Source organism: Aquarana catesbeiana, linkage group LG05 (genome assembly GCF_042186555.1).
Source record: "Aquarana catesbeiana isolate 2022-GZ linkage group LG05, ASM4218655v1, whole genome shotgun sequence".
Lineage (NCBI taxonomy): Eukaryota > Metazoa > Chordata > Amphibia > Anura > Ranidae > Aquarana > Aquarana catesbeiana.
In genome coordinates this window covers 414677726-414697265 of record NC_133328.1, presented here as the reverse complement: position 1 = coordinate 414697265, position 19540 = coordinate 414677726, and the positions used below count along the sequence as shown (strand labels likewise).

The 19540-nt window shown below is 44.3% G+C and overlaps 1 protein-coding gene across 1 annotated transcript in view; it reads right to left on the bottom strand.

The window, feature by feature from the left end:
- The window catches only part of LOC141144996 (glyoxylate/hydroxypyruvate reductase B-like), a 50777-nt gene extending 32317 nt beyond the window's left edge, over positions 1-18460 (bottom strand). The window contains exons 1-2 of the mRNA XM_073631185.1: positions 18411-18460; positions 13139-13519 (exon numbers count right to left, since the gene is read on the bottom strand). Of these exons, the coding sequence (XP_073487286.1) occupies positions 13139-13514 (376 nt within the window). The 5' untranslated portion in view covers positions 13515-13519; positions 18411-18460. The remainder of the gene's footprint in view (positions 1-13138; positions 13520-18410) is intronic.
- Between the last annotated feature and the right edge of the window lie 1080 nt (positions 18461-19540).

The following is a 19540-nucleotide window of genomic DNA, read 5'->3' as shown; positions in this document are numbered from 1 at the left end:
CGTTGAGGTCCCCTTCTCAGCTCCCAGGCCAGGTTCCATGGCTCACCCCTGGCTTTGTTTGTCGCACGGTCCCAGTTTTGGCTATCATGTGAGTAATTTTTTGGCATGGCCCATTATGTCCAAATTTCCTATTTGGTTTCTTCCCCCCCCCCCCCCCCTTCCTGTTGATTTCGGTAGACAAATGAAATTATATTGCCTTTCATACATTTGGTGCCCGAGGCAGTCCTCTTTTGTCCCCCGGCGATCGGAGGTGAGGGGGAGGCCATCCGTTCGTGAACATTCCTTTGCTGCTGTATGCTAAACAGCAGCAAAGGAAATGATGTCATCTCTCCTCGGCTCGGTATTTTCCGTTCCGGCGCCGAGGAGAGAAGACATCAATGTGAGTGCACAAACACTACACCTCACAGTAGAACATGCTAGGCACACAAAACACCCCCGATCGCCCCCCGATCACCCCCCAATCACCCCTCCCCCCCCCGTCACACTGACACCAAGCAGTGTTTTGTTTGTTTTTTTTTTCTGATTACTGCATGGTGTCAGTTTGCGATAGTTACTGTGGTAGGACAGTTACTGTTAGCCCCCTTTAGGTCTAGGATACCCTCCTAACCCCCACTAATAAAGTTTTAACCCCTTGATCACCCCCTGTCACCAGTGTCGCTAAGCGATCATTTTTCTGATCGCTGTATTAGTGTCGCTGGTGACGCTAGTTAGGGACGTAAATATTTAGGTTTGCCGTCAGCGTTTTATAGCGTCAGGGGCCCCCATATACTATCTAATAAATGTTTTAACCCCTTGATTGCCCTCTAGTTAACCCTTTCACCACTGATCACCGTATAACTGTTACGGGTGACGCTGGTTAGTTCGTTTATTTTTTATAGTGTCATGGCACCCGCCGTTTATTACCGAATAAAGGTTTAGCCCCCTGATCGCCCGGCGGTGATATGCGTCACCCCAGGCAGCGTCAGATTAGCGCCAGTACCGCTAACACCTACGCACGCAGCATACGCCTCCCTTAGTGGTATAGTATCTGTACGGATCAATATCTGATCCGATCAGATCTATACTAGCGTCCCCAGCAGTTTAGGGTTCCCAAAAACGCAGTGTTAGCGGGATCAGCCCAGATACCTGCTAGCACCTGCGTTTTGTCCCTCCGCCCGGCCCAGCCCAGCCCACCCAAGTGCAGTATCGATCGATCACTGTCACTTACAAAACACTAAACGCATAACTGCAGCGTTCGCAGAGTCAGGCCTGATCCCTGCGATCGCTAACAGTTTTTTTGGTACCATTTTGGTGAACTGGCAAGCACCAGCCCCAGGCAGCGTCAGATTAGCCCCAGTACCGTTAACACCCACGCACGCACCATACACCTCCCTTAGTGGTATAGTATCTGAACGGATCAATATCTGATCCAATCAGATCTATACTAGCGTCCCCAGCAGTTTAGGGTTCCCAAAAACGCAGTGTTAGCGGAATCAGCCCAGATACCTGCTAGCACCTGCGTTTTGCCCCTTCGCCCGGCCCAGCCCAGCCCAGCCCACCCAAGTGCAGTATTGATCGTTCACTGTCACTTACAAAACACTAAACGCATAACTGCAGCGTTCGCAGAGTCAGGCCCGATCCCTGCGATCGCTAACAGTTTTTTTGGTAGCGTTTTGGTGAACTGACAAGCACCAGCCCCAAGCAGGGTCAGGTTAGCGCCAGTACCGCTAACACCCACGCACGCAGCATACGCCTCCCTTAGTGGTATAGTATCTGAACTGATCAATATCTGATCCGATCAGATCTATACTAGCATCCCCAGCAGTTTAGGGTTCCCAAAAACGCAGTGTTAGGGGGATCAGCCCAGATACCTGCTAGCACCTGCGTTTTGCCCCTCCGCCCGGCCCAGCCCAGCCCACCCAAGTGCAGAATCGATCGATCACTGTCACTTACAAAACACTAAACGCATAACTGCAGCGTTCGCAGAGTCAGGCCTGATCCCTGCGATCGCTAACAGTTTTTTTGGCAGCGTTTTGGTGAACTGGCAAGCACCAGCGGCCTAGTACACCCCGGTCGTAGTCAAACCAGCACTGCAGTAACACTTGGTGACGTGGCGAGTCCCATAAATGCAGTTCAAGCTGGTGAGGTGGCAAGCACAAGTAGTGTCCCGCTGCCACCAAGAAGACAAACACAGGCCCGTCGTGCCCATAATGCCCTTCCTGCTGCATTCGCCAATCATAATTGGGAACCCACCACTTCTGCAGCACCCGTACTTCCCCCATTCACAACCCCAACCAAATGCAGTCGGCTGCATGAGAGGCATTTTCTTTATGTCCTCCCGAGTACCCCTACCCAGCGAACCCCCCAAAAAAAGATGTTGTGTCTGCAGCAAGTGCGGATATAGGCGTGACACCCGCTATTATTGTCCCTCCTGTCCTGATAATCCTGGTCTTTGCATTGGTGAATGTTTTGAACGCTACCATGCACTAGTTGAGTATTAGCGTAGGGTACAGCATTGCACAAACTAGGCCACACTTTCACAGGGTCTCCCAAGATGCCATCGCATTTTGAGAGACCCGAACCTGGAACTGGTTACAGTTATAAAAGTTAGTTACAAAAAAAAGTGTAAAAAAAAAATTATATTATATATATATATATATAAAATAAAAAAAAATAGTTGTCGTTTTATTGTTCTCTCTCTCTCTCTCTATTCTCTCTCTATTGTTCTGCTCTTTTTTATTGTATTCTATTCTGCAATATTTTATTGTTGTTATGTTTTATCATGTTTGCTTTTCAGGTATGACATTTTTTATACTTCTTTTTTGCCTCTCAGCAAATAGCTTGGGGTGTCTACTTTCCAAAATGGGGTCATTTGGGGGGGGGGGGTTTGTGCCACCTGGGCATTCCATGGCCTCCGAAACTGTGATAGGCAGTGAAGAGTGAAATCAAAAATTTACACCCTTAGAAATCCTGAAGGCGGTGATTGGTTTTCAGGGCCCCGTACGTGGCTAGGCTCCTAAAAAGTCCCACACATATGGTATCCCCGTACTCGGGAGAAGCAGCTGAATGTATTTTGGTGTGCAATTCCACATATGCCCATGGCCTGTGTGAGCAATATATCATTTAGTGACAACTTTTTGTAATTTTTTTTTTTTGTCATTATTCAATCACTTGGGACAAAAAAAAATTAATATTCAATGGGCTCAACATGCCTCTCAGCAATTTCCTTGGGGTGTCTACTTTCCAAAATGGGGTCATTGGGGGGGGGGTTGTACTGCCCTGCCATTTTAGCACCTCAAGAAATGACATAGGCAGTCATAAACTAAAAGCTGTGTAAATTCCAGAAAATGTACCCTAGCTTGTAGATGCTATAACTTTTGCGCAAACCAATAAATATATGCTTATTGACATTTTTTTTACCAAAAACATGTGGCCGAATACATTTTGGCCTAAATGTATGACTAAAATTGAGTTTATTGGATTTTTTTTATAACAAAAAGTAGAAAATATCACTTTTTTTCAAAATTTTCGGTCTTTTTCCGTTTATAGCGCAAAAAATAAAAACGGCAGAGGTGATCAAATACCATCAAAAGAAAGCTCTATTTGTGGGAAGAAAAGGACGCAAATTTCGTTTGGGTACAGCATTGCATGACCGCACAATTAGCAGTTAAAGCGACGCAGTGCCAAATTGGAAAAAGTCCTCTGGTCCTTAGGCAGCATAATGGTCCGGGGCTGAAGTGGTTAAAGTCCCAACCTCCCCCCCTTTTTTTCATGATATAGGGATGGGGGCGCAAACCTTCCCTTGCGTCCCATTTAAAGTCCCATGTTCTCTTTCCCCCCATTGTTTGAAATGCGGGGGCCGAAGCCATATCGCTGTAGTACTTGAAAAAGATAGGGCCATTCCACACTATCAAAGGCTTTACATGTGTCCAGGGACACAATGGCCCGGGTAGGTGTGCATTCGTGGGGATATTGAAGATTTTGGAACAGTCATCGAATATTAATTCTCGTAGATCTGCCAGGTATAAAGCCTCCTTGGTCGCACCTGACCAGTTTCGCAACTACGGTGTTCAGACGGTTGGCCAATACTTTGGGAAGGATTTTAACATCCACGTTCATAAGCAAAATTGGGGGATACGAGTCACATTTAAGAGGATCCTTGTTTGGTTTTAGTAATAGAATAATCAAGGCCTCCCTCATTATGGGGGGAAGAATCCCAGCGGTCAGGGCTTCATTATAAGTTTGCAGAAGAGATGGGCATAGTAAGTGCTGAAACTGGGAATACCACTCAGTAGGGAAGCCATCTAGGCCTGATGTCTTATGTGCCCCGGTAGTTGTGAAATGGCCACCGCGATTTACTCGACAGAGAGAGGCGCCTCTAAATCTCCACTGTTCTCAGCCAAGAGGGAGGGGAGAGATATCTGTGCCAGGTAGTCACTTAGTTGGGAGTCAGTGTATTCTGCTCTCGATGAGTACAGGTTCTTGTAAAAGTCCAGAAACGTCTCCATGATATCTTTTGGAGCGTCACTAATCTGTCCCTGTGCAGTCATAATTCTTGGGATTGAAATGGGGGAGGGGGATTCAGGTCTAGTCAGATAAGCTAAGAGGCGGCCAGCCTTCTTACCATGCTCAAAGGATTTTTGTGTGGCATGTAGCATGCGTTTTTGTGGTCCAGTAAGCGGAGCTCATACCTTCTGCGACATTGCAGCCAAGTATGTAAAAAAATTGGAATTTAACATGTATCCTCACAGGGTGACACTGTAGATACACTAATAACAGTATGTCAACGTCCCAATATTAAATGGAAGAGACTAAGAAAGACTAAGAAATTGCAAAGATGGACTTGATGGGCACACACATAGTATATAAAGTATTTGAAATTTTAATTGGATAAAGTTAAAAGGGTAATATACAAAACATAAAAAGAAAACACATCATGTTAATGATGACTTATAAATACATGACCCTCGGGACTCAAATAACACCTCCAAATATTGTAATATAATCCAATGGGATGAGAAAAAAGATAATATAATATAATCAGTAGCAGCATCCAAGAGGAATAAAATGCATGGAGTAGTTGAGTCACAGTGTGAGATCACAAGAAGATTTTCCGCTCTACATGTTACGCGCACAATATCGCTTCTTTGGGCGCTTAACGATCTGGTAAACATGTAAAAAACATAGATTAATTATAACATAATATCCAGTACATAAAGCAATATAAACAGAGAAATGGTCATTTCAATGGGATCTAGCAGGATGGAGCCCAAGTCTGGTGACCACCGGGGAGAAAGAAGCAACAGTCCTCCCATGGGGACGCAGCCACACATTGCAAAAATGAATAAATTAAAAAAAGGTTTTTATGCATAACAAGTCAAACTTTACAATATTCCATAGAAATGGATACTTACATAATATGAAATTTTTTTTAAAGTAATAAATAAAATAAAGTAAATAAAGTAATAAATTGTAGGGGTCATGTATGAATAAATCAGACAGAGAATTGGGGATTCTCTGTCTTACTTTAACCCCTTCCCGACCACTGCACGACGATTTACAACACGCTGTCTGCCGGGTGCCCGCGATCGTGTCACGTAACGGAAGAACGGGGAGATGTTTTGTAAACAAGGCATTTCCCCGTTCTGCCTTGTGACATGGAGTGCAAGGCAGAACGGGGAAATGCCTTGTTTACAAAGGCATTTCCCCATTCTGCCTTGTGACATGACAGAGATCACTGCTCTCTGTCATCAGGAGCAGTGATCACTGTCATGTAAGTAGTAGCCCATCCCCCCCACAGTTAGAATCACCCCCTAGGACACACTTAACCCATGGAACGCCCCTTAGTGTTTAACCCCCTTCCCTGCCAGTGTCATTTATACAGTAATCAGTGCATTTTTATAGCAATGATCGCTGTATAAATGACAATGGTCCCAAAATAGTGTCAAAAGTGTCCGATGTGTCCGCCATAATGTCCCAGTCATGATAAAAATTGCAGATTAATAATAAAAAAAATAATAATAAAAATGCCATCAAACTATCCCGTTTTGTAGACACTATCAATCGCTTATTGCGATTTTTTTTTTTTTTTTTACCAAAAATATGTAGTAGAATACATATCGGCCTAAGCTGAGGAAAAAAAAAAATTATGTATTTTTGGGGGATATTTATTATAGAAGAGTAAAAAATATTGCTTTTTTTTCAAAATTGTCGCTCTTTTTTTTTTTAGCACAAAAAATAAAAACCGCAGAGGTGATCAAATACCACCAAAAGAAAGCTCTATTTGTGGGGAAAAAAGGACGTCAATTTTGTTGGGGTACAACGTTGCATGACCGCGCAATTGCCAGTTAAAGCGACGCAGTGCCAGGTCGCAAAAAGTGCTCTGGTCAGGAAGGGGGTAAATCCTTCTGGGGCTGAAGTGGTTAAAAAAAATTTCATATCATGTAAGTATCTATTTCTATGGAATATACTTTGTAAAATTTGACTTGTTATGCATAAAAACCTTTTTTTAATTTATTAATTTTTGCAATGTGTGGCTGCGTCCCCATGGGAGGACTGTTGCTTCTTGCCCCCTTGGTCACCAGACTTGGGCTCCATCCTGCTAGATCCCATTGAAATGACAATTTCACTGTTTATATTGCTTTATGTACTGGCTATTGTGTTATATTTATTCAATGTTTTTTACATGTTTACCAGATTATTAAGCTTCTGAAGAAGCGCAATTGTGTGCGTAAAATGTAGAGCGGAAAATCTTCTTGTGACCTCACACTGTGATTCAACTACTCCATGCACTTTATTCCTCTTGGATGCTGCTACTGATTATATTATATCTTTTTTCTCATCCCATTGGATTAGATTAGAATATTTGGAGGTGTTATTTGAGTCCCGAGGGTCATGTATTTATATGTCATCATTAACAAACATGATGTGTTTTCTTTTTATGTTATGTGTATTACCCTTTTAACTTTATCCAATTGTAATTTCAAATACTTTATATCCTATGTGTGTGCCCATAAAGTCCAGCTTTGCAATTTCATAGTCTCTTCCATTGCAGCCAAGTATCTGTATTATCTGGACTAGGGTCAGAGGCATAGGCATTTTCTGCAGGGGTCATAGCTGCCTCCAATTCCACAGTATGTTGCTGGGTATTTTTTACGTACATATATCTTTAGGGCTGGTGGTAGAGGCACAACAGTGGGTATTTTTTACGTAGAATGTAATGGACATAAAAGTACCCCGCACTTGGTCTTGAAGGCCTCCCATTCGGTAAGTGGGTCTACTGTGCCCATGTTTTCAGTCCAGTAGTTCACTATGTCCTTCCTACATTCCCCCTGTACTATCTCATCCTCCAGCCAGTAGGAGTTCACACTTGGCCTGATCCTGGAAGGAGAAGGAGATCCACTGCTGGGGGCATGGTCCGACACCCCCCCAGGTAAATAGGATATGGCAGATAACACTGAGAGGATATCTCGTGTACCAAATGCCAAGTCAATATGAGACATGATATGGAAAGAGACTGAATGGAAGAAAATGTACACATATCCAGATGTTTCCACCTCCATATCTCGGTGAGTCCATGCACCTGGGCCCAGTCAGTAAAGGAATTGAAGGTTCTGCCCCCTCCCCCCCAGGCGGTCCATGGCCGGGCTCATTACAGCAGTAAAGTCACCCACATACAGCAATGGGCCTGGGGGCCTAGACAATAACATAAGTGACAGTTTTACCAGCACAGCTGCGGAAAGTGGGGGGGGGGGGGGGTACATAGACAGTCACCAAGGTGAGTGTCACTGAGGCAATTTGTATCATAAGTACGACATACCTGCCTTCTGGGTCGGTTTTTATCTGCAAAACCTCCACATGTAGAGATTTAGCCAACAAAAGTGAGATCCGTCTGGAATAAGCTGTATGAGTAGCATGATAAGATTGAGCCAGCCAGGGCCGCTTAAGGGACCTCGTTTTAGAGTCAACCAGATGTGTTTCCTGAAGACAAATAATGTGGGGACATTGCTTTTTCTGGACCGAAAACACTAGGGATCGCTTCTGAGGTGAGTTCAATCCTCTAGTATTCCAGGAGATTATTTTTAGCGGTCTGGATATGGCACAGCAAACAGTGCAAAGTACATATATCTTTAGGGCTGGTGGTAGAGGCACAACAGTGCATGCCATGCCGTTCGGGATATATATGAGCAGAGACATATAATAATAACAGGTGTAAAGCACTATTCAAGTTAAAGGCAGCACAGATACACATGAAAAACCAAAGTACAAGAAAAAAGTTTTCAAAAACTAAACCAAAAATCAGAACAGCCAAAAAAAGAAAAGGTTAGGAAGTCCCTGAAAAACCTTGTACCCCCCCCCCCCCCCACTCCGCCACACGCCATCCCAAACATAGCGAGCCTTGGATCTCTGAATGGAGAGAAACCTTCACCTAAACGAAGTGAAAACTTTTCTGTGGCCTCGCCACCAACTAGTACGGGGGTGCTGTGGTGTCTGACTTGGCTCCCAAACAACCCAACAGGAGAGAGGGAAAAAATGCTTCAGCATTGAAGGGGTCCTATGGAGATAAGGGGTGAGGAAACTGTCATGTAGTAACATACAGGTATATGCAGGGAACTTGGCCATTTGTGATCAAACAGCCTTGCGTCTCGGTACAGCTCCATAATGGTCGTTCAGCCACGCCATGGCTTCCTTAGGATTGGTGTAGAAGTGAGACTTCCCATCATGAATAATAAATTTAGCAGGGGAAAGCATGGCCTAGGAGAGGCCTTCAGTGCGCAGGCGGGCTTTCACCGCTGCAAAGTAGATGCGTTGTCGTTGGACGTCTGCTGAAAAGTCAGGGTATACCGAAATGGTGTTTTCATTGTATTTCAGTGGGCCTTTCTCTCTTGCAAAACGAAAAATGGCAACCTTATCTTGAAAGTTATTAAAGGATCCTTGCAATTATGGAGCATGGGGGAGCTCCAGAGGGAGGGGGACGCGGAGGGGTGCGATGTGCACGCTCAATAACATAAAAAAAGGAGGGTGCATCTGTCCCAAAAATGTCCCTCAGCCAGGTATACAGGAATTTATCTGGGTGAGAGCCCTCCTCGCACGGGGAACACCACAAAGCGGAGATTGTTCCTGTGCGAACAATTTTCCAAATCATTGATTTTTGCGCGGAGGGCCGCCATCCGAGGGTCCCTGTGGTCTGCCTGCATAAACCAGCGTGGTCGTCAAGGTGTGTAATTCCTTTCACTGATCACGTGGTAAGAAGTCTCTGTCAGAGGCTCCATACCACGATCGGAGTTGCGGTGTGTCAGACTGACGCACAGATCCTCAAATCACCGCGCTGCCCGCCCCCGCAGGCGCGTGCCAGCTTGTTATCCATATAACGTCCGATCGGGATAACTGAACCACTTTGCCGCCGTCATATTGCTATATAGCGGGCGTCAAGTGGTTAAATACAAGCTGGCACACTCTGTTTGCAGCAGACTGAGAAGATGAGCTCACGGTGCCTCTCCTCACTTCTTATCAGAGGCACTGAGCAAAATGGACAGCTTGGAGCCTGCAGAGTTTGACAGGCAGCGCCAACTCGCCTATTGATTTCAATGGATCCACTCTGCAACTGCAAGCCAAACTCGCTTGCAGTGGCAGCATAGTCCAACAATGTAAAACTACCATTCAGCAATGTAAAAAAAAAAAAAAAACCAAGGAGGCGGCAGTAGCACCTCATGACCGCCTGTCAGCTGCTGCTATAACATTTGTTGAAAAGCAATCCACCACAGATCACTTTACAGAGGGCAGTAAGCATCACCGCAAATGTGAAAGATACTTGAAACACATCATCCATTTCACACTCCCCACCAACCAGGTCACTCCCCAGTCACTTTCCATGTTAGCCACCTCCCTTCAACTTATATCACAGGTGACGATTTCCCAACCTGCAGATGACAGACCCTACTCCAAAACATATCACTCCCAGTTACTCACCCGCTGATTGATATACCTCCATGACCACCTCACACCCCCCTGCTGACAGACCTCTCTCCCCAGCCTGTCCCCACACACCCTCTTACCTGTTGACCTGTAGATAGAGGAACCACTCCCACAGTGTTATTGTGTTCTGCAAGTGGGAAGCCTTCCCTACCCACAGAATACAATGATCAGTGTTGCTAACTATAGCTGGCAGCACTGATTGTTTTGGGAAAACCATACAGGCTGGTTGTACTCAAGTCGATTAATAGATTGACTTGCGTACAACCAGCTAGCCCATACATAGATCGACTATGGCTGGTTTCTGCCTAATTGGCTTAATTTCAATCCATGTATGGCCCGCTTAACCACTACGCAAACCCTAAACATCCTTCCACAAACCCAGATTCCTTCATCCTCCTCTCCTGTACATAGTGCCCCCTGTCATACCCTCCACACGCCTCTCCTGTACATACTGCTCACTGTCATACCCTCCACACTCCTCTCCTATACATAGTGCCCACTATCATACCCTCCACACTTTTCTCCTATGCATTAGTGCCCCCTGTCATACCCCCACAAGCCTCTCCTGTACATACTGCCCACTGTCATACACTCCATATTCCTCTCCTGTACATACTGCTCACTGTTCTTCCCTCCAGACTCCTCACCTGTACATACTGCTCACTATCATACCCTCCCCATTCCTCTCCTGTACATACTGCTGCTCACTGTCATACCCTGCACATTCCTCTCCTGTACATACTGCCTACTGTCATACCCTCCACACTCCCCTCCTGTACATACTGCCCACTGTCATACCCTCCACACTCCTGTCCTGTACATACAGCCCACTGTCTTACCCTCCACACTCATCTCCTGTACATACTGCTCACTGTCATACCCTCCACACGCCTCTCTTGTACATACTGCCGATTGTGATACCCTCCACACTCCTGTCCTGTACATACTGCCGCTGTCATACCCTCCATACTCTTCTCCTGTACATACTGCTCACTGTCATACCCTCCAGATTCCGCTCCTGTACATACCGCTTACTGTCATACTCTCCACATTCCTCTCCTGTACATACTGCCCACTGTCATACCCTCCACGCTCCTCTCCTGTACATACTGCCCACTGTCATATCCTCCACACTCGTCTCCTGTAAATACTGCTCACTGTCCTACCCTCCACACTCATCTCCTGTACATACCGCCCACTGTCATACCCTTCACACTCCTCTCCTGTACATACTGCCCACTTTCATAAACTCCTCTACTGTACATAGTGTTGGCTATCATACCCTCCACACTCCTCTCCTGTACACACTGCCCCATCATACTCTCCACACTCCTCTCCTGTACATACTGTCATACCCTCCACACTCCTCTCCTGTACATACTGCCAACTGTCTTTCTCTCCACACTCTTCTCCTGTACATACTGCCCCCATAATACTTTCCACACTCCTCTCCTGTACATACTGCCCCTATCATACCCTCCACACTCATCTCCTGTACATACTACCCCATCATAGCCTCAACACTCCTCTCCTGTACATACTGTCATACCCTCCACACTCCTCTCCTGTACATACTGCCCCCATAATACTTTCCATACTCCTCTCCTGTACATACTGCCCCTATCATACCCTCCACACTCCTCACCTATACATCCTGCCCCCATCATACCCTCCACACTCCTCTCCTGTACATACTGCCCACTGGCATACCCTCCACACTCCTCTCCTGTACATACTGCCCCATCATACCCTCCACACTCCTCTCCTGTACATACTATCATACCCTCCACACTCCTCTCCTGTACATAGTGCCCACTGGCATACCCTCCACACTCCTCTGTTATACATAGTGCCCACAGCCATACCCTCCACACTCCTATCCTGTACATAGTGCCCACTGTTATACCCTCCACATTCCTCTCCCTTACCTGCACATACTTCCCACTTTTATACCGTCCATACTCCTCCGCTATGCCTCTTACTCACAAAAACAGTTCTTTAAAATTATATTGAATATCCTCAATGTTACCAGCTCTAGAATGGGCACACTTTTGTTAGTTGAACTAAGGAAAGGAAATCTTCTCAGTCCTCATATTTGTTCTGTCCATTATCAGTACTCATTTAATTTTGTGATTACTATTGTGATGTATAGAGGAACATAGGGAATGTCAGCTACTCTAAATATGCCACTGGTAAAAAAAGGGCCCCATAAAATATTTTTGAAATGTTGGCAACTATGAACTTGAGAGGCTCCTGTGATCCTGTAATATTAAAGCGGTAGTAAACTTTGCTATCATTACTACTTTTTAGAGGCCCTGAGGTAGGTTATGCTATAATGTACTAGTATGCACAGTATAATAGCACATTAGGGTACACTTACCTGTCAGACTGAGCCCTCCATGGCTGCACTGTGATCAATCCGGCTGGTCCCAGCGCTTCCATCTTTACCCGGTCTTCCTTCCGGGTTCTGTGCCTTCGGTCACTTGCCTTGGCCGGGCTGCGTTGATGTCACTCCCACGCATGCTAATGCTCAGCCTCTTTCTCTCATCCTCCCTCTCTCTCTCTCATCCTCCCTTCCTTACCTCTCTCTCATCCACTTTTTCTCTCATCCTCCCTCTCTCTATTTAACTTAATTTGTTATAACAAAAAATTGTTTGCATTTTTATTTATTTTATAAAAAGCCCCACCAAAATCCTCAGCACCAGGCCCATGATATTCTTAATCTGGCTCTGCCTGTCCATCTGGACAGTTTCACCTCGGGTCTGTGGCAAGGGGAGTATTACATGGATCGTTGCCTTCCTATGGGTCGTTCCATTTTTGTGCGATTGTCGAAACATTGCGTCCTTCTTGAAATGGGTGGTTAGGAATGTTTTAAAGGAATTGTTTTTTGTTTCTATTGTTACATGGTAATAAAAGGCTGCTATGGCCAATTTATATCAAAACTCTGGTGTGGTCTGGTTATTGGTGGGTATAGGTACAGAAATGGTTTGGGATAGCATATGAGGTAATCTTATTAGGAATGGGGACATCTGTTCTACCTCAGTCAACACATTCAAGGGACAGTTGGATAAATATCCTAGCATTGTAGATAACCCATTAGGAGGTTTGCTAATAGATCACCTTGAAGTACAAAAAAGCGAGAAAAGAATGCAAACATGTACATGGCACAATATAGATATCTTACCTTGTACTATATTTTTGGCAGATGCAAGCATAAGAGCCATTCCCATATCTGCAGTGGCATCATTTCCTACACCTGGTGTATTGGTGACTTTTATACCATAACTTGATATTAGCTTCAGATCCAAGTGATCCACACCTGCTCCAGAACTCGATATCACTTTAATATGGGGGAGAGAATCTAGGAGTTCTTTGGTCACTACAGGCAGATGCCACCACAACAAGAGAGCCTGTACCTTTTGGGCATATAGCTCTCTGTTGTTGTTAAACTCATCCAGGTATACAATATGGAAGTGCTGTTTTACAAAACTTTCATAATGTTTTGGAAAACCCCGAGATCCACCACTGTGGGATAACAGTGCATAGGGAAGTTCTTCCATTTCTCCTACAAAATGTATGAAAAACAATTGATAGCATATGCTTGATATAACATAGAAAACAGAGTGCACAGTTACCTGTAGAACCAGAATGCTGCTATTGTAGCCTATAGGCAAACAACCTTCAAAGTTTTAAAGTTAACCTGCCAGGCATTTTAAACTTTCTAAGGAAAGGTCCGGACTAAAAGCAGGTATTTGCTAGCCTGAAAAGTATATTCTATATGCACCTCTGAACCTGATGCATTTTCTTGCAAAGGCTTGACATACACTATATTACCAAAAGTATTGGGACACTTTCCTTTACAAGCACGTGTATTTTGATGGCATCCCAGTCTTAGTCTATAGGGTTCAATATTAAGTTGGCCCACCCTTTGTAGCTATAACAGCTTCAACTCTTCTGGGAAGGCTGTCCACAAGGTTTAAGAGTATGTCTATGGGAATGTTTGACCATTCTTCCAGAATTTGTGAGGTCAGGCACTGATGTTGGACGAAAAGGCCTGGCTCGCAGTCTCTGCTCTAATTCATCCCAAGGGTGTTCTATCAGGTTGAGGTCAGGACTCCTGACCTGGCTTTGTGGTGGCTTCCCCCTGTAAGTTGGGGGGGGGGGGTGGCTATTTGTGTTGGGAAAAGTAATGGGGATTTGGGGAGGGGGGATATGTGGGAATTTGTCTTAGGAGGGGAATTGAAGTAAGAAGTCTTGTGCTGGGAGGAGAGATGGGGGGATTTTGTGCCAGAAGGGTGTGGGGGAATTTGGGGCTAATAGGGGGGATGTGGGGGGAGAAGATTTGTGCTAGGATAGAAAGTTTGAGAAGAAAGAGGATGTGTGTTGACAGGTGATTTTTTGGGGAGAGGGAGATTTGTGCTAGGAGGGGGGATTCGGGTGGGATTTTGAGCTGGGGTACGGGATTGGAGGGGCAAAGATTTGTGCTGGGAGGGGGGATTTGGGGGAGAAGATTTGTTCCAGGATAGAAAGTTTGATTTGTGCTAGGCGGGTGATATTTTGGAGTGAGACAGAATGTTTGTGTCCACTAATGATGATTTTCATGTATTTTTTGTGAAAATATTGTTTTGATATTTTCACTTCGGGGGGGGGGTCATCCGGTAGGCTGTACGTACGGGGCCCTGTGATTCCTAACAGTGGCCCTGGTCTCGGCACTTGCAATGAACCGGATAGTCAGTTTGAAGAACATTCGCCAAACAGTTAAAAAAAAGTTTAGAAACTGCAAACATTCTCTGAACCTAATTGAAGTCTAAGGGGGAGGAATCCTGAAAATTAATTTTAACTTATTTTTAGGGCTGATGGGAAAGAAATTATCATACAAAAGGTATGGGGAGCTGGTCACTATCAGGAAGAATGTGTACCAATGCAAATAACAAATATTTAAAAAAAATTACCATTCGGGAGAGAGCAACACTTTTTAAGGGGCTTAAAAGGCAACATTAAAAGTGCACAGTTCCTTAAAATAACATGCTTGGGGGATGCCGTAAACCTGCTTGTGAAGTGGAACACCTGTACAGAAGTACAGTGGGGATGGAAAGTATTCAGATCCCCTTAAATTTTTCACTCTTTGTTATATTGCAGCCATTTGCTAAAATCATTTAAGTTATTTTTTTTTTCCTCATTAATGTACACACAGCACCCCATATTGACAGAAAAACACATAATTGTTTACATTTTTGCAGATTTATTAAAAAAGAAAAACTGAAATATCACATGGTCCTAAGTAGTCAGACCCTTTGCTCATTATTTGCTAGAAGCACCCTTTTGATCTAATACAGCCATGAGTCTTTTTGGGAAAGATGCAACAAGTTTTTCACACCTGGATTTGGGGATCCTCTGCCATTCCTCCTTGCAGATCCTCTCCAGTTCTGTCAGGTTGGATGGTAAATGTTGGTGGACAGCCATTTTTAGGTCTCTCCAGAGATGCTCAATTGGTTTTAAGTCAGGGTTCTGGCTGTGCCATTCAAGAACAGTCACTGAGTTGTTGTGAAGCCACTACTTCGTTATTTTAGCTGTGTGCTTAGGGTCATTGTCTTGTTGGAAGGTAAACCTTCAGCCCAGTCCTGAGCACTCTGGAGAAGGTTTTCGTCCAGGATATCCCTGTACTTGGCCACATTCATCTTTCCCCTTGATTGCAACCAGTTGTCCTATCCCTGCAGCTGAAAAACACCCCCACAGTATGATGCTGCCACCACCATGCTTCACTGTTGGGACTGTATTGGACAGGTGATGAGCAGTGCCTGGTTTTCTCCACACATAACGCTTAGAATTAAGGCCAAAAAGTTCTATCTTGGTCTCATCAGACCAGAGAATCTTATTTCTCACCATCTTGGAGTCCTTCAGGTGTTTTTTAGCAAACTCCATGTGGGCTTTCATGTGTCTTGCAGTGAGGAGAGGCTTCCGTCGGGCTAGTCTGCCATAAAGCCCCGACTGGTGGAGGGCTGCAGTGATGGTTGACTTTCTACAACTTTCTCCCATCTCCCGACTGCATCTCTGGAGCTCAGCCACAGTGATCTTTGGGTTCTTCTTTACCTCTCTCACCAAGGCTCTTGTTCCCCGATAGCTCAGTTTGGCCGGACAGCCAGCTCTAGGAAGGGTTCTGGTCATCCCAAACGTCTTCCAATTAAGGATTATGGAGGCCACTGTGCTACTAGGAACCTTAAGTGCAGCAGAAATTTTTTTTGTAACCTTGGCCAGATCTGTGCCTTACCACAATTCTGTCTCTGAGCTTTTCAGGCAGTTCCTTTGGCCTCATGATTCTCATTTGCTCTGACATGCACTGTGAGCTGTAAGGTCTTATATAGACAGGTGTGTGGCTTTCCTAATCAAGTCCAATCAATCAATCAAGTTGTAGTACCATCTCAAGGATGATCAGAAGAAATGGACAGCACCTGAGTTAAATATATGAGTGTCACAGCAAAGGGTCTGAATACTTAGGACCATGTGATATTTCAGTTTTTCTTTTTTAATAAATCTGCAAAAATATCAAGAATTCTGTGTTTTTCTGTCAATATTGGGTGCTGTGTGTACAATAATGAGGAAAAAAATTAACTTAAATGATTTTAGCAAATGGCTGCAATATAACAAAGAGTGAAAAATGTAAGGGGGTCTGAATACTTTCCGTCCCCACTGTAAAAGTGACATTTACAAAGAAAAAATGCCATTTAAATTTCCAGTACATGATAGTTCCCAGATGCTTTGCTCTGTTTGTAATCAAGTAGTTGGGGATTCCCTACATCTTTACTAGACACTTATCCAGGATAAGGATCTGGTGTGGATTGCAAGGGGACACCCCACACGAAAAAAAAAAAAAAATAGTGTGCCCCCTGCCCACCCTTATTTGAACATGCCTGCCTGGTCAGAAAAGATTGTGGTGGGTTGCAGCAAGTGTGCACTTCCCCTCCTGAACTATACCAGGCTACATGTCCTTAACATAGGAAGGGCACTGACAAAGCACAGTGTCCTCATGCTGATGATGACAAGGAGCTCATCCCCACATCCCTAGCCTAGTACATATGGGGGGAAAGGTAAGACTTATCAGAAGCTTGAAGATGAGTTTAAATAAAGGGGACCCTGGATATCTGGCCCTCTCATGTAAATGAGTAAGGGGTACATAATACCCCTGGTTACTCATTCACTAAAATAAGCTAAATAGTAAATATTCATATCACACTATACGTAAAGGCCTTTATTAAAATAACGCTAAGAATGTCCCATCATGTGCAAAAATGTACGTGGTTCTAAAGGGTAAATGCATTTTCTGCATAAAGATAAAAGGCCTTTTAGGTGCAGCTTCCTCCCCAGACCCCCTCCCCCCCGAATACTTACCGAGCCTAGTCTCGATCCAGTGCTGTACACGAGAGTAGCAGCACTGTTCTTTCTCTCCTTCCTCATTGGCTCCCACTGCTGTCAATCAATTCAGTGATGAGGGAGCAGAAGGCAGGGTCAAGCCATACTATGTGTGTCAATTAACGCACAGTGGGGTTCAGGATCAAGCCCTTATGAATACCCCCATATCAAGCAGCTTGCTGGGAGGGGTACTCGAAGGGGTCAGAAGTACCAGTGGGGGAACCCAAGAAGAGGAGGATCAGAGTTGCTCTGTGTAATAGTTTTGGTAAGTATGACATGCTTGTTATTTTTTTTTTAAAATAACCTTTGAGATCACTTTAATGTCCCGTGATGCCCAAAGATGATGTCCAATGAAGTCAGTGTCCCACAATGATCCTCTTCCACCAATCCTCTTGCCTTGCCGTAAATGACAGCCAAGCTTCAATGCTGTCATTCACAGCAGGATGGCTAGCAACCATTGACGCGTCCCTGGCCCCATTTACTGCTGGCCAGGGAATTCCCAGTTTGCCAGAAAAATGTAAACAAAGGGGTTGGAATGCTAGCTGATGTCATTGGCCAAGTTTGGCATCCCCACCGTTTACAGCTGAATGGGGCCAGGAATGTGTCATTGGTTACTAGGATGCCAGCAGCCACCAACATCCTAGCACCCACAGCCCTGAGTGGAAAGCTGGCATTTATTAGTGGTGGCAGTAATACTTCTGCACAAATAGAGGTTCGCAGTGGTGGGCAGGCGGGCGAACAAGCCCTTTGGTTTTCTAATTTATCCAAGGGCAAACAGCTTGAACTTGGAGCAAACCTTGCATTGTCCAGACATAAACCTTATCTCCACTTCGCACTCAGCTGTCTCATTCGAAAATTGCCAGAAACCTCCCTGACTGCTAACCCACCCATGTAATTCTCCACAGGTTTAGCCAGCCTAACACCTCATAAAGAAACTGATTATACAAATTGAAAATTGAATTTGTATGCTTGAATAAATCGCTAAAGTGTGCAGCTCTAAAGAACTTTGAGAAAAGCATGGTAAAGAGACAAAGTTCAGCAGTACATACCTCAGCCACAATTCTCTCGTCTGACAAACTAATTCATTGCTGAAGAGCAAAAAAATAAAGGAGTTAATTAGTTACTTAACCAGTTATACAAGCCAATGTGCACACAGGAATGTACTTGTGATATTCACAGTTCAACAAATGTATTAAACTGTAAGCAATATAATACTTGAGCCGAGAAAGTAAAGGAGACCCAAAAGGACAAACTGATTAGGAGGTTCAATTTAAGTTAGTGTCTTTTTTTATCAGTTGAATATAAGATTATGAAAGACAATCATTTACACCTAGCTACCTGATTCATCATTTTGAAATGTCTTTTTTTCTTCTTCTTCTGGCATATTCACCCAAGGTCTCTTAGTGTGTAGAGGGAGGGTTTGGGAACAACCTAACTGCCATACCAACATTACTAAACCTACAGATCTCCACGTCAGTAGGTTCTAAGACGTTCCTCAGATTCAGTGCCACCCCTGACCAAACCCTTCTGTTTCATAAAGGAATACCATACTTTGCTTAACAGGAAGGGATTTTTGGTTGCTTTTGACCCGCTCACTATAGAGTGACTAGTTATAACAGTATCAGTAGTTGCAGTAATGCTTTTCAATGGGGAATTCCCCCCTTTCTCAAGCTTTGAGAAAGGAAGATAAATGCTGAAAATGTATTGCCTGGTTAATGCACATGATCCAAAATTCAGCGCTACTGCTCTCCCAGTAATCTGGACACCAACAGTGTAGCAGAGTCACCGGGAAAGCAAAATAGTAATGCTTTGGCTGTTTAGCTTCACGCTGCTGGCAGTGTAGGTTGCTGACAAGTAGACTATTTCACTTAACATGTGAATGCATTTTATGGATTATTTTTAGTAAACCTAAAGCTTTTTATTTGTGTTAAAAAATGTGCGAGCAATTAATTTGCCTCGCACACCAATGGGAGCGTGACAGTTATAAAATATATTTTAAAGCCCATAGCAACAGGCAGTCTTTAAATGTTGCAATGTAATTGGTTCAGGAGGTCACATGGTCACAACTGACAGGGCACGAGCTAATAGAAATTATTTAACGTTAAAAATCTGCGCAACAGTTTTCAGTTGGCGCTCAGCAGGAGAAGAAGAAGCTGCAACCACTTACTATGAAAACTTT